The sequence below is a fragment of the Rhinopithecus bieti genome, unplaced genomic scaffold (assembly GCF_001698545.2).
Source record: "Rhinopithecus bieti isolate Rb0 unplaced genomic scaffold, ASM169854v2 scaffold_31527, whole genome shotgun sequence".
Classification (NCBI taxonomy): domain Eukaryota; kingdom Metazoa; phylum Chordata; class Mammalia; order Primates; family Cercopithecidae; genus Rhinopithecus; species Rhinopithecus bieti.
The window spans coordinates 2430274-2446168 of record NW_016813959.1 but is presented as its reverse complement, the minus strand read 5'-3'; the positions used below and the strand labels follow the sequence as shown (position 1 = coordinate 2446168).

General features: G+C 46.7%; 2 protein-coding genes across 2 annotated transcripts in view; both read left to right on the top strand.

Moving 5' to 3' along the window:
* CFAP52 (cilia and flagella associated protein 52) overlaps positions 1-13806 on the top strand; it is a 66813-nt gene extending 53007 nt beyond the window's left edge. The window contains exons 10-14 of the mRNA XM_017849236.1: positions 2965-3110; positions 5840-5991; positions 8989-9091; positions 12080-12191; positions 13379-13806. Coding sequence (XP_017704725.1) covers positions 2965-3110; positions 5840-5991; positions 8989-9091; positions 12080-12191; positions 13379-13554 — 689 coding nt within the window. The 3' untranslated portion in view covers positions 13555-13806. The remainder of the gene's footprint in view (positions 1-2964; positions 3111-5839; positions 5992-8988; positions 9092-12079; positions 12192-13378) is intronic.
* A 1616-nt stretch (positions 13807-15422) lies between these two features.
* The window catches only part of USP43 (ubiquitin specific peptidase 43), a 71386-nt gene continuing 70913 nt past the window's right edge, over positions 15423-15895 (top strand). The window contains exon 1 of the mRNA XM_017849235.1: positions 15423-15652. The gene's annotated coding sequence lies outside the window, so the exon portion shown is untranslated. The remainder of the gene's footprint in view (positions 15653-15895) is intronic.

Here is a 15895-nt window from a genome sequence, read left to right as displayed (position 1 = left end):
TTTTTGTTTTTTGTTTTTGGGGGGGGGGGACGGAGTCTCGATCTGTTACCCAGGCTGGAGTGCAGTGGCCGGATCTCAGTTTACTGCAAGCTCCGCCTCCTGGGTTCACGCCATTCTCCTGCCTCAGCCTCCCGAGTAGCTGGGACTACAGGCGCCCGCCACCACGCCCAGCTAGTTTTTTGGTATTTTTAGTAGAGACGGGGTTTCACCATGTTAGCCAGGATCGTCTGGATCTCCTGACCTCGTGATCTGCCCTCCTCGGCCTCCCAAAGTGCTGGAATTACAGGCATAAGCCACCGTGCCCAGCCCGATTTTTACAATTTTTTTGAGTAGAGATGGGGTTTCACCTGTGGTCAGGAGTTCGAGAACAGCCTGACCAATTTGGTGAAACCCCATCTCTACTAAAAACACAAAAATTAGCTGGGCGTGGTGGCGGACACCTGTAGTCCCAGCTACCTGGAAGGCTGAGAGAGGAGAGTTTCTTGAATCCGGGAGGTGGAGCTTGCAGTGAGCTGAGATTACACCACTGCACCCCAGCCTGGGTAACAGAGGCAGACTCTATCTCAAAGAAAAAAAGAGAAACAAAATGTAAGTCAGAATATGCCATATTTAGGGCTCAAAAGTCTTTTACCCTCTTAGAGTAAATGACAGGTTCCCCTGTCACCTGCAAGGCTCCCTGTGACTTTCTCTCTTTCTTCACTTTCACCTTCCCCTTCTTACCTGGAGCTCTTCCTCTTATTACTCACCCCTTCTAGCCATACTTTCTTCTTGCAGTTCCTCAAACACACTGGGCCTAGATAGAGCCTTTGCTCTGACTCTTACATCTGCCTGAAATATTCTTTCCCCAGATATCCCCATGGCTCACTCCCTCATCCTCTCACTTCCTCAAATCTTTGCTGAAATGGGATCTACCTTTAGCATTCTATTTTAAATCGCTAAGGTCAAGAGGTGGCATGAAAGCTTATGAGAGGGTGCCAGCCACATGAAGATCTGGGGGGAAAACATTCCAGACAGAGGGAACAGCAAGTGCAAAGGCCCTGAGGTGGGAGATCACTTGGCATATTTGAGGAATAGCAAGAGGGCCAGTCAGTGTGTCTGGGGCTTAGTGGGTAGCTGGGCTAAGGGTTCAGGGAGAGCTAGTAAAAGAAGTTAAAAGAGATGGGTGGGGGAGCGGGCACAAATACTAGTTACCATGGAGGATAAAGGAATTTGGATTGGATTTTAATTCTAAATGCAGTGGGAAAATGTTTTGGAAGGGTTTGTTTGTTTGTTTGTTTGAGATGGAGTCATGCTCTGTTGCCCAGGCTGGGAGTGCAGTGGTGCAATCTCGGTTCACTGCAACCTCCAGCCTTCCAGATTCAAGTGATTCTCCTGCCTCAGCCTCCTGAGTAGCTGGGATTACAGGCATGCTGCTACCAGGCCCAGCCAATTTTTGTAAATTTTTTAGTAGAGATGGGGTCTTGCCATGTTGACCAGGCTGGTCTCCAAGTCCTGTCCTCAAGTGATGCACCTGTCTTGGCCTCCCAAAGTGCTGGAATTACAGGTGTGAGCCACTGCGCCCAGCCCCCACTTTTTTTTTTTTTAATTTTTGTTGAGACAGGGTCTCGCTCTGTTGCCCAGGCTAGAGTGCAGTGGCGGACTCTTGGCTCACTGCAACCTCTACCTGCCAGGTTTAAGCAGTCCTCCCACTTCAGCCTCCTGAGTAGCTGGGACTATAGGTGCACGCCACCATGCCTGGCAATTTTTTTTTTTTTTTTTTTTTTTTGTATTTTTTGTAGAGACTGGGTCTTGCCATGTTCTCCAGGCTGGTCTTGAGCTCCTAGACTCAAGAAATCCACCCACCTTGGCCTTCCAAAGTGCAAAGTGTTAGGATTATAGACATGAGCCTTTTTTTTTTCAAATAAAAAAGGAAGTTCTTGAATGGGCACGGTGGCTCATGCCTGTAATCCCAACACTTTGGGAGGCCGAGGCAGGCGGATTATGAGGTCAGGAGATCGAGACTGTCCTGTCCAACATGGCGAAACCCCGTCTCTACTTAAAAATACAAAAATTAGCTGGGCATGGTGGCGCGCACATGTAGTCCCAGCTACTCAGGAGGCTGAGGCAGGAGAATTGCTTGAACCCGGGAGGTGGAGCTTGCAGTGAGCCAAGATTGTGCCACTGCACTGCAGCCTGGGCGACAGAGTGAGACTCCTTCTCAAAAAGAAAAAAAAGGAAGTTCTTGATCAAGAAGGTGACATGATTTTTAAAAGGTGGTTGTAAGCAAGAGTGGAAGCAAGCATAAGCTGTTATAATAATCCAGGAGAAAGATGGTGGTGCCTTGGATGAAGGAGGTAATGTTGGAACTGTTGAGAGGTGGTCAGATTTGAATGTTTTTTAACAGTAGAGCTGGTGGAACTTGCTGATGGATTGGATGTTGGATTGGGTTGGGTAGATGGAATTGAGGGTAATCAAGGAAGACTCAGGCTGTTGGCTTAGGCAACTGGATGGGTGGTGGCAACTTTTACTGAGATGGGAAAGATAGTGGAAGGTGGAGGAGGAGCATTCCATTGAAAGATTGGGGTAGGTTGGGGTAGGTGGGATGACAACAATTATTTGGAAATGTTCAATTATATATCTCAGGCACAATATCATCCAGCTAGTTGGGTGTACAAGTCTTGCGGTTCGTGGGAGAGGTAGGAGTGGGCCTCCCTCATTTCCCCCTCCCCGTCCTTACTCACTTGGCATGGGATGCACCTAGGTAGGTTCAGCCAAGACAAACCACTCCTTTCCCTTAGCCAGGTGTGACCAGTGTGGGGTACGAGGGGAAATGGGCCTATGATGACCACCATTCAGTTGAGCTGGTCTCCTCCCTCCACCACAGCGCCGCTTGCCAGGCCTGCCTCTCCTTAGTGAGGCCAGCAGCCTGCGGAGAGAGGGTGTGTGTACTGATCCTGCCTGCCTTTTGTTTCCCTTTCATGCCAGCATGGAACGACGGTAAAATCCGAGCCTTCGCCCCAGAGACAGGCCGACTGATGTATGTCATTAACAATGCTCACAGGATCGGCGTCACCGCCATCGCCACCACCAGTGACTGTAAAAGGGTCATCAGTGGCGGTGGGGAAGGGGAGGTATTGAAAGCAGAAATTGGAAAAAATAACGCTCTATTTAGAACAACTGCCTTACAGGAAGCCATCTATTTGCTTTTAAAAATACACACTTGTGCTAGGATTCAAGCAGGACCAAATTAACATTTTGATGAGATCCGAAAATACATCATAAATAAAAGTTCTAATATTATAAATGTATATCTTTTTTTTTTTTTGAAATGGAGTCTCACTCTGTCACCCAGTCTGGAGAGTGCAGTGGCTCAATCTTGGCTCATTACAACCACCTCCTTCCAGGTTCAAGCGATTCTCCTGCCTCAGCCTCCTGAGTAGCTGGGATTACAGGCGCCTGCCATCACACCCAGCTAATTTTTGTATTTTTACTGGAGATGGGGTTTCACCATTTTGGCCAGACTGGTCTCAAACTCTTGACCTCAGGTGATCCACCTGCCTTGGCCTCCCAAAGTGCTGGGATTACAGGTATGAGCCACTGCACCCTGCCTATAAATATGTATCTTTGTGCACAGAATATACATTTGTGCACAGAAAGGACATATACAATACAGACATGAAAGTGTTCTGTGTGGACTAGAGTTAATGAATTCACGTGGGTGTTTTGCCAGTGTTTTGACTTGCTTGCTCTTTTCCTCCAAGAATCGTAGTTGTATAAATTGTCTTCATCTTACCTTTCAAAGCAGGTGATGGTTTTAACATCAATTCTTTTTTTTTTTTGTTTTTTGTTTTTTGAGACGGAGTCTCGCTCTGTCGCCCAGGCTGGAGTACAGTGGCACGATCTCGGCTCACTGCAACCTCTGCCTCCCAGGTTCACATCATTCTCCTGCCTCAGCCTCCTAAGTAGCTGGGACTACAGGTGCCAGCCGCCATGCCCAGCTACTTTTTTGTAATATTTTTAGTAGAGACAGGGTTTCACCATGTTAGCCAGGATGGTCTCAATCTCCTGACCTTGTGATCCGCCCACCTCGGCCTCCCAGAGTGCTGGGATTACAGGCGTGAGCCACTGCGCCCTGCCTAGCATCAATTCTTTAATACACCCAGACGTTTTGACATTATTTTTAAATGATCACGCTCAGCTTTTTCTTTCCATTATTTTGAGGAGGCTGTAACACTTTTACTTGCACATTTTCTCTGGATCTCTCCTCCTCTGTGCCCCAGATTCTTTCCTACCCCAAAGTCTTCCCTTTCTCTTTGAGATGTTTTCTTTTCCTTTCCTTAATCCCCTGTCATAGGAAGAACAGAATAGTTTGTGCTCGTCTTATTTTTCATAAATCCAACATAGTCATTATAAGAAGGTATAAGCATCTGACTACTATGTTTTCTGGTGTAGTTGTGACATATCCTTTGTCCAATTAAAAGAATACGGGCTGGGAGTGGTGGCTCACGCCTGTAATCTCAGCACCTTGGGAGGCCGAGGCAGGTGGATCACCTGAGGTCAGGAGTTTGAGACCAGCCTGGCCAACATGGCCAAACCCTGTCTCTACTAAAAATACAAAAATTAGGCTGGGCGCAGTGAGTCGAAGGTTGCAGTGAGCCAAGATCACACCATTGCACTCCAGCCTGGGTGACAGAGCGAGACTTTGTCTCAAAAAAGGAAAAAAAAAAAAATACAAAAATCAGCCAGGTGTGGTGGTGCATTCCTGCAGTCCCAGCTACCTGGGAGGCTGAGAGAGGAGAATTGCTTGAATCCGACAGGCGGAGGTTGCAGTGAGCCGAGATCACGCCATTGCACTCCAGCCTGGGAGAGGGAGCAAGACTCTGTCTCAAAAAATAAAAAAAAAATAAATAAAGGAATACTATACTAACTACTTTCCTTTTACCTATCCCTTTTATTAAAGCATCATATTGATGATTTAAAATTTTGTGTGTAGGTAGCTGTATTAACAATGAATTTCACTCCAGGATGATATACAGGCATTTGGAAATATTTGTGATATAAAATAGGTATTAGATTCAGTCGAGTTGGGAATCATTGCTTTTACACGATCAAAATTGAACAACCGATCATGAAAGTTTAAATATGGCTCTGGGTACCCACAAAATTTCCCAATGGTACCAGAAATTTGAGAGCCGTGATCAGCAGAAGTGAACAGACATTATTTCACTTGGTTTGGTGTTGGCCCTTGCATTATCAACTTGCGTAGCAGGTGTCTGATTACATTTCTCAGCCTGTATGTACAAGCAGGTACAGGATTGTTAGTAGCATTTTTCAAGCCCTGTTGAAGATGATCACATCTTATACATGAATATTCCTGCCCTTCAACTTAGGAATATTCACCCTACCCAACCGAGAGGAAGACAGGGAATTAAAAAAACACAAATCAGGCCGGGCGCGGTGGCTCACGCCTGTAATCCCAGCACTTTGGGAGGCCGAGACGGGCAGATCACAAGGTCAGGAGATCGAGACCATCCTGACTAACACGGTGAAACCCCGTCTCTACTAAAAATACAAAAAAATTAGCCGGACGTGGTGGCGGGCGCCTGTAGTCCCAGCTACTAGGGAGGCTGAGCCAGGAGAATGGCGTGAACCTGGGAGGCGGAGCTTGCAGTGAGCTGAGATCGCGCCACTGCACTCCAGCCTGGGCCAGAGCGAGACTCCACCTCAAAAAACAAACAACAACAAAAAAAAAACCACACAAAAATCAAGCATAGCAAAGGTGAAAAAGCTCTTGGACTCTTTTCCTATCCCTTCAGAAGTCCCAAGTATGTGTCAAGATCCTGTGTTCTGTGGCTTTCAGGTGAGGGTATGGCAGATAGGCTGTCAGACCCAGAAGCTGGAGGAGGCCCTGAAGGAACACAAGTCCTCAGTCTCCTGCATTAGGGTGAAGAGGAACAATGAGGAGTGTGTCACCGCCAGCACCGATGGGACTTGTATCATTTGGGACCTTGTGTAGGTACCTTGATGGGGAGGATGCAGTGGTACCTCCAAAATCCAATCATGCCAACAGTTTATTGAACATGAGAGAAGATTCAAATGAAGCGTAGAAACCTTATTGAAGGCAACACAGTAGAGGAATGTTCATCAGAAGCCGTTCATGACTGTCCATGGTTTATCAATGCTGGTGGAAAGGGTTAAAATTTCCAGGAAGAACTGAATGTTAGAAGTTTCTGGTGAGATAGGGAAATAGCTTTCTGTGTCCACACAGTGAAGCATGGTTTGACTTACATGAATTCAACCCTAAGTGTCCCAAATGAAAGGGGGCAAGAAAAATAACGAATGTAAGGCCGGGCACGGTGGCTCCTGCCTGTAATCCCAGCACTTTGGGAGGCTGAGGAGGGCGGATCACCTGAGGTCAGGAGTTCGAGATGAGTCCCGCCAATGTGGTGAAACCCCTTCTCTACTAAACATACAAAAATTAGCTGGGCATGGTGGTGTGTGCCTGTAATCCTAGCTACTTGGGAGGCTGAGGCAGGAGAATGGCTTGAACCCAGGAGGTGGAGGTTGCAGTGAACTGAGATCACGCCATTGCACTCTGTCCTGGGCAACAAGAGTGAAACTCTGTCTCAAAAGGAAAAAAAAAAAGAAAGAAAGAAAGAGAAAAGAAAAATAACTAATGCAGGCAGTGCCTCTTATCATTCCAGTCAGTTAGATGAAGCCCAGAATGAACTCCCCATGGAGGGGAGGGATGCTGGTGGGACATACATTTGCCTTTCTCCTCGGTTGGCCACATTCCCAGGGACCTCTTATGCCCTGAGCATATCACACCCCCATAGAATGACTAACTTCAAACTAACTAGACCAAAGCATATGAACTTTATTGTAGGAGTAACTCAAAGGATTTTGAAAAGTGGCTTTTGAATTTTGACTATAAGCACTTTTGCTGTGTTTTTATTTTAGAATCAGACCCTATTCCTCCAACCCCTCTCCCCACCCACCTATCACCCCTCTACCACTCCTACGAGGCACTGCCTTTGTATCACTGCATAAGAGAGACGAGGATAAGTGCAAAGATGGGAGGAAGGAGGTATGCATGACAAAGAATATGAGATACACTTGGTGGGAATGAGAACTCACTGTGTACTTAACACATTAAAAAAACACAAAGCACTGCTGGGCACGGTGGCTCATGCCTGTAATCCCAGCACTTTGGGAGGCTGAGGTGGGAGGATCACGAGGTCAGAGTTCGAGACCAGCCTGACCAATATGGTGAAACCCCATCTATACTAAAAATACAAAAAATAGCCGGGCGTGGTAGTGCATGCCTGTAATCCCAGCTACTCAAGAGGCTGAGGCAGGAGAATCGCTTGAACCCGGGAGGCAGAGGTTGCAGTGAGCCGAGATCATGCCACCACACTCCAGCCTGGGCAACAGAATGAGACTTCGTCTTAAAAAAGCAGACAAACAAACAAACAAAAAGCCCCCACAAAGCAAACGTTTGTCTTCTAGCCCTGTGTGTCTCCTGGGGATCTTGTTAAACATGTAGATTTTGATTCAATAAATTTAATGTGGTACCTGAGATTCCACATTTCTGAGAAGCTCCCAACTGAGAGCACTGGTTCAAGGACCACACTTGTAGGAAGTGTTAGGCTATATACCTGACCTTCCTCCTGGGAAAATATAGAACTAGAAGGACGTGTCTCGACTTATTTCTATGGATGGTTTGTGACTGCCTCAAATCCTTAAAGCTGTTCTGTTGTGTAGCAGGAATTCTTGTGCCAAAATCTTTAAAAATGCTCAGCTCAGATACCAGGTTTGAAAACTTCCATAATGAGAAGCAACTGTGCAGAAGGTGCATTTTTTAGCCAGGAAAGCCTGGCCTGTGAGATGGCCACCCACCACATTGTCTACGGAAGGAGAAGCGATATTTACATATTTCTTGGTACAGTATCTAAGGCAGGGGTTCTATTATGCACATAAAAATCAACTGAAATTCTGGTTTAAAATGCAGATCTTGGCCAGGCGTGGTGCAGTGGCATGATCTTGGCTCACTGCAGCCTCTGCCTCCTGGGTTCAAGTGATTCTCCTGCCTCAGCCTCCCGAGTAGCCGGGATTACAGGCATCTGCCACCGCGCCTGGCTAATGTTTTGTATTTTTAGTAGAGACGGGGTTTCACCATGTTGGCCAGGCTGGCCTCGATCTCCTGACCTCAGGTGATCTGCCTGCCTTGGCCTCCCACAAGTGCTAGGATTACAGGCGTGAGCCACTGCACTCGGCCCATAATACCCATTTTTAAAATACCCTTCCCAGGCCAGGCTCTCTTTAGCTGCAGGAGGCCAGATCCCTCTTGGGGGCACCCTGGGCGGGGTGGGAGGGTCTTGGGAGGGACTTCTTACCATATGCAGACAAGGGTTGAGCCTGCCAGCTTTTGCGACATCCCCACGTGACAGGCTTGTGTTTTCTGAGGGTTGTGCATGATCTGGTATGTCCAAACCTGTGTACAAATGTGTACATGACATCTCGCTACAGCTTTTATTTGTGAATTAAAGATACATCGATGGTTAAAACATAAATAAAATAAAATGCCCCTCCACACATTCTGCTTCTCAGACTGTAAGGAGCTCCACTTCCAAATGGTGGCCTCAAGAATCAAGTACATTGTGTGGGAGGCAGCAGTTTGTCTCTGAGTTCAGCCTCTTCTGCTTCTTTTTCACTGCAACTTAAGGGTTCTCGCTGAATTCTGTCTTCTGTCTTTAGGAAAGGTCCCTTCTTGTTGTCCTCTGGTGGTCACTGATAGGCCAACGAGAATACACAGAAGTAGAGAGGACAGGGGTGACCTGAAGTCTGTTTCGAAGAAATACAGGCCCCACCGTGCTGGGCAGTATGAGATGTTTGGCACAGAGATAAACCAACCCAAATCCCAGCTTGCAGCAAATCCAGCCTGAATAGTGAATAAATTTCCTAGGGAAGAGAAAGTTGACTTTCGCAGCTTTTGAATCTACTTTCCAGGCGTCTCAGGAGGAATCAGATGATACTAGCCAACACCTTATTCCAGTGTGTGTGCTATCACCCTGAGGAGTTCCAGATCATCACCAGTGGAACAGACAGAAAGGTGAGTCCTCCCAGCGAGAGGTGAGATCTTTCCAGTGCAAGAGAAAAGCAGTGAGGCATTGTGGCGGAGGCTGCAGGCTCTCAAGTCAAACCATCTTGGTTCCAATGGTGTCTGTCATCAATCAGCCATGTCACTTTGGAAAGGCCATATCACCTTCCAGTGTCTTCACTTCCCTGCCTGTTAAGTGGAAATGGTATCACTGACCTCACAGAGTGAGGATTAAAGTCATGCTCGCCTATGGGGCTTACAGCAGGGCGCCTGGCACATAGTAGGTACTCAATAGATTGGTTTTTATTATTAGGGAATTTCTGAGACTGGAGTAGAATTGCTGTGCCCAAACCAGTTATTACTTTGACTAAATTCAAACAGAAAGGCAATAGAGCTCCTCATCTCTCAGCACTGTACTTCATCAATACACTAAAAATCTACACACGGAGTCAAGCATGGTGGCTCATGCCTGTAATTCCAGTGCTTTGTGAGGCCGAGGCAGGCGGATCACCTGAGGTCAGGAATTCAAGACCAGCCTAGCCAACATGGTGAAACCCCATCTCTACAAAAAATTAGTAGAGTGTGGTGGAGGGTGCCTGTAATCCCAGCTACTCAAGAGGCTGAGGCATGAGAATTGCTTGAACCTGGGAAGCAGAGGTTGCAGTAAGCCAAGATTGCACCACTGCACTTCAGCCTGGGTGAGAGAGCAAGACTCTGTCTTAAAAAAAAAAAAAAAAAAAAATTCTACATATGGTATAGATTTCCCAGTTAAAGAGGAAGGTGAAGGTTCATGCTTCTGTTTGGGGGAATGTTCACCCTTGGAGCAAGCAAGGGGTCCCTGCTCTCATGAACCTTATAACTTCCCTAATTTATTTTGGGTAGGAGGGGATGGAATTGGCTAATACACACATGAACCAATCCGTGAATGGACGACGAGTAACAAGTGAACAAGACATGAGATGGTGAAAGGACTGAGAAAGGAGATAGAACAGGTGATATGATACCGGTGGGCTGGGGGACACTCCTTCAGCTAGGTGGGTGGGTGAAGGCCTCCTTAAGGAACAGCTTCTGAGCTGAGGCCTGAATGACAGAAGGACCCACCCAATGCCTAGACCTCAGGGAAGGGCATCTCTGGCAGTGGACACTCCGGTAAGATGGAGCCCTACTGGGGCTACCCAGAAGAGTATCAGTTTGGCTTCTTTGGCTGGGAAGGCAGACAGTCAAGTTCCAACTACTTCTGTGGGTGTGATTCCTGAGAAACATGGGTTCTGGCATGGTTTTCTATCTCTTTAGGCGTTTACTATGAAATCAGAATTTTTTTGTTAACATGATCAAGCATCAACAGACATTACAAAGCAAAAGAAAAAAATTAGAAAGAAATAGTATGCACAATGTCTAGCTAGATTCAGAGGAATACAGACTCCTGGCATAGTGACTGGTGACTGGAACACAGCACGTTTCCGACATGAAGCAATGAGAAATGAATGAAATGCACATGCAAGTTTGCACATGCAAGTCAAGCACTCTTTTTTTTTTTTTCTTTTCTTCTTTTTCTTCAACCTTAAGTTCCAGGGTACATGCGCAGGATGTGCAGGTTTGTTCCATAGGTAAACATGTGCCATGGTGGTTTGCTGCAAAGATCATCCCATCACCTCGGTATTAAACCCTGCATGCATTAGCTATTCTTCCTGATGCTCTTCCTCTCCCCAACCACCCCCTGACAGCTGCCCAGAGCGTGTTGTTTCCCCTCATGTGTCCATGTGTTTTCATTGTTCAGCTTCCACTTGTAAGTGAGAACAGGTGGTGTTTGGTTTTCTGTTCCTGCATTAGTTTGCTGGGGATAGTGGCTTCCAACTCCATCCATGTCCCTGCAAAAGGACATGATCTTGTCCCTTTTTATGGCTGCATAGTATTCCATGGCATATATGTGTCACATTTTCTTAAGTTTATCTGTTTCTTTTTTTTTTGAGACAGCGTCTCACTTTGCCACCCAGGCTGGAGCGCAGTGGCACAATCTTGGCTCACTGCAACCTCCACCTCCTGGGTGCAAGTGATTTTCATGCCTCACCCTCCCAAGTAGCTGGCACTACAGGTGTGTGCCATTACATCCAGCTAATTTTTGTATTTTTAGTACAGATGAGGTTTCCCCATATTGCCTAGGCTGGTCTCGTATTCCTGACCTCAAGCAACGGGCCCAACTCAGCTTCTCAAAGTGCTGGGATTACAGATATGAGCCGCTGCACCCGGCTGGCCGCATCACATTTTCCTTATGCAGTCTATCATTGATGGGCATTTCGGTTGATTCCCTGTCTTTGCTATCATAAATAGAAGCTTTCTTTCCTAAGAAGGACATTTAAATTTTGAATAGATTGTGCATTCACAAAGTTCAAGGTACAAAGGCAGTATATTCAGGAAAAAAATCATCCTCCTTTAGGCACCCTGTCTCTCCACCCCTAAGGTAGTTCTGCTCCCCAACAGGGAACCAAGGTTCCCAGTTCCTCTTTAAACTCCACCCCGTGGAATGTCTCAGTGCTTAGGAGCAGAAGGGAAAGTTGGGAATATGGGTGGGGTGAGGAAGAGGGAGGGCCCAGTCTCTAGAACTCTGGGGAGTCAGGAGTGCTCATCCCCCAGTGGGAAGGAAGAAAATGCTTTTCCTCCCTCCAGGCCTGAAGCTTAGCTGTGGATGCAGAGGCTGTTCTTTCTTTTACAGCTTGCTTCAGGCTCAATCTGCTTAGTCTTATCAAAAGCCCTTTCTGTCTTAATCCAGGTTTATCAGCACATCAACATCTCTTTAAATAGAATGCAAATCTAAAACCAATACTAAAAATATTAAAATGGTTTTGCCACCCCCTGCTGTAGCCTATTTATAATTTCAGCCAGTATCATCCCGTGGTGTATTTTTGCTCCCTTCTATATAAAGTAGAGCCATCTTTTGTTAGCATGTGCATGGATGACTCTCCTGAGCTGAGTCCTGCTTAATGCTTCTTTCCTGAATTCCAGATTGCTTACTGGGAAGTATTTGATGGGACAGTAATCAGAGAATTGGAAGGTTCCCTGTCTGGGTCGATAAATGGCATGGATATCACACAGGAAGGGGTGCACTTTGTTACAGGTTAGTCCTGGGATGGGAAAAAGCCAAGCCTGGCTTATTTAGACAAGGACATGGAAGGAACTCCCAAGCTAGAGGCAATTGGAAAAGACCACAAAAGGGTCTCAAGGCAACTTGGTTAGAATCAGACTGCAACCAATACTGCAGCCAATGCAGCAGAGAAAGAAAAATCCAGAAGTCACATTTCAATGAGAGGAAACATTTGCACAAGAGCCTTAAGGGCGCAAATAAAGGCTAAGACGTAGGTTGCTAGGCTTGCTTTTTGTGGTAGGCATTGATAATAGAAATGCGGCCTTTAAATGGCCTGGGCTGTCCAGCATCCTTCTGAAGTCTTAAATGCGTCTTTTAATTCCACTTTATTATTGCATGATGCGATGCCCTGCCCACCAAAACAAATGAATTAACCAGTATTTCAAAGAGGCATTTACCACCCAACAAGCCGATTGGAACGTCATTATCATTTCCTGCCAAGCTCTTTGATTCATCAGGATATTAACAAATAAATGCGGCCGGGCACGGTGGCTCATGCCTGTAATCCCAGCACTTTGGGAGGCCGAGGCAGGTGGATCACCTGGGGTCAGGAGTTCGAGACCAGCCTGGCCAACGTGGTGAAACCCCGTCTCTACTAAAAATACGAAAATTAGCTGGGCATGGTGGTGTGCACCTATAATCCCAGCTACTCAGGAGGCTGAGACAGGAGAATGGCTTGAGCCCAGGAGGCGGAGGCTGCAGTGAATTGAGATCACGCCACTCCACTCCAGCCTGGGCGACAGAGACTCCGTCTCAAAAAATTAAATAAATAAATAAATACAAAATAAATAAATGCACTAAATGAATTAAGTTTCACAAATACATTGACTATAAGGCAGATATCCAACTAGACACAGTGTAATCCCAATCACATATATGATGTATATGTATACCAGTATACTTACAAAGACTGGAAGGAACCAAGTCCACATTTTACTAGTGGTTATTTCTGGGTAGTGGGATGAAATGTGCTTTTACCTCTCTGTATTTCCCCCTCCCCTTCAAACTTACTGCAACAGATAGATTTTTATAATCAAGTAAAAGTGTTATTACAAAGATAGATACATGGGGACCGTGCTGAAAATGATCCAGTTATTTGAAATCAGGGTTGTTTCTCTCTTGTATTGCAGTGATGCCATATCCGTGTTTATCTTTTACAGGTGGAAATGACCATCTGGTCAAAGTTTGGGATTATAATGAGGGTGAAGTGACTCACGTTGGGGTGGGACACAGCGGCAACATCACACGCATCCGCATAAGTCCAGGAAATCAATATATTGTTAGTGTAAGTGCCGACGGGGCCATTTTGCGATGGAAGTACCCATACACCTCTTGAAACTGATGTCTCTGGGCCTCGGCGTTGCACACAGTCCTGTTGAAGACCGATTTTAGATAACTCCAACACTCGTCTTCATTCCTCACAGGTCTGCTCTTGTTCTTGAGTCAAAACTTTTTTTTCTTTATAGAATGCATTTTGTATTTCTACATTGTATATTAAAATTGAAATATGTTCAAGAATAATTTGTGCAGACTCTAATTAGAACTTCTTACATTCTGAATAAATTCTCAGTTGTCGGTTTTGTTATAATTTGTTGTCTGCAACTCTGCAAAACCCACAGACCTTCCTCCTGATCTGTGCACAGACAGCATTGCTATTATCCTCTAAAAATAAGGCAAAGTGAATTTCCTTCTTAATTGTCATTTCATTGGTCAAGCTATACGGGACTAGACTCAGATTTAAATCCAGATCTTGGGCAGGCTTCTTAAAAATTCTCTGAGCCACAATTTTCTCTTCTGTCAAGCAAGAGTAAGTTCCTGCTCAAAAGGTTATTGTGAGAATTAAGTGACTAATGTACTAAAGCATCGGCAGAATTCCTGACAGGGTAGAGAGTGAAACATGCATGCTTTCTCAAAGAAAATGTGTGGTGTTGGGATCTCAGGACAATTACCAAAGAAAGATGAAATTTCAGAGATGCTTTATTGGAGTTGGCCATTAAATCTTTCTTCCGTGCTTTCCACCAGAAGGGTGATGAAATGGACCTTATGTCCTTGTATATTAATCACCCAACCGGGTATCTTTTTCCAGAGACGGGTAAATAATGGCATTTTCCAGAACACAAGTCTCCGATTCACAGTACAGTCTGATGTTTTAAGCATGTTATTTATCCTTTAAGTAATGCTGCTTTTTTTTGCAACCCGGTTTGAAAGATCAAAACTTTTTTTTTTTTTTTTGGAGACAGACTTCAGCTCTTGTCACCCGACTGGAGTGTAATGGCGCGATCTCGGCTCACTGAATCAAGCGATTCTCCTGCTTCAGCCTCCCGAGTAGCTGGGATTACAGGCATGCGCCACCACGCCCGGCTAATTTTGTATTTTGGTAGAGACGGGGTTTCACCATGTTGGCCAGGCTGGTCTCGAACTCCTGACCTCAGGTGATCTGCCCGTCTCGGCCTCCCAAGGTGCTGGAATTACAGGTGTAAGCCACCGCGTCCGGCCAGGATCAAGAATATTTAATAAATGATGATCACTTATTAAACTACAAGTAACATTTCAGGGCGTTAGAATACTGCGTCTCACATGGTGCTGATCTCTTTCTGAGCTAGAAATTGACGAGAAACTCATTTTGCAAGATCTTGCCTGATTAATTATAAACCTGACAGTTGCATGGGATCAAGAGGGGGCGGGGGGCCCAGGGTTACCCAGGGAATCAAGGGCGGGACAAGGCCAAACTAATTCTGATTGGGCAATCATTCAGCAAGGATTTGTGCGTTAAGGAGTGAACCAGAAACCGCGTAGGGGGCGCGCCTGAGAGCCGGAAAACTTCCTGGTAAGCAAATACTGAGGTTGGAAAGGGCCTGAACTCGGCAGTCCAGAGATACAGGTCGAGTTCCGGTTTCCCTGCTTACGGGTCGGGCGGTCTTCCTACGTTGCGATAACCTCTCTGAGCCCGCTTCCTTGCGGATTAAAGCAAGGATGATCAAGTCTCACAAGTGTTTGGAAAATGATTCTAACCCAATCTGGTGTAAAAACGCAAACCACAACCACTCGGGGGCTTTTTTTTTTTTTACAGGGCAACACGTGGCACCCAGTTCAGGTCCCTAGTGGGCGGGTGCAGGCACAGGCTCTGCCTCCCCTAAAAGGGCAGACGGTCTGAAAGGAGGTGGCGACACCTGTCCGCACACACCTGAGCCTGCGGAGGAACCAGCGGTGCACAAAAGCGCTCCCCACCCCCACACAGCGCCCAGCGCGCGCCTCTCACCACGCCCGAGGCTGTGCTCTGGAGATGCCTGCCTTGCTCTTTTCTTCCTGCAGTAGCCAGGCCTTTGCCATTTACTAGGCGCTTTCAGAATGTTCATTCCTCCATAATTTCCGCTGCTCGAAGGCTGCTCGAGGAACAGCAGCAGAGGCGAAACCCAGGTCTGTCGGTTTACGAGGTAAGGAAGGGTGGGGAACCCGACCACGACGACTCCCAGTCAGCGCCGCGGGGGCGGCACCAGGCAGGGGTAGGGGTGGCCCCGCGCTGCCCTGCAGGGGGCTGGTCGTGCGGCCGGATTCCCGCGCGGGGCGGGGCTGCCCCGCCCTTGGCTCCGCCTCCGCCCCGTCCCCGCACACCTGGCCCGCAGGTAGCCGGCACCAGGCGCCTTAGCGAAGCTGTAGGGCCTGCTGGCCGCTCGTCC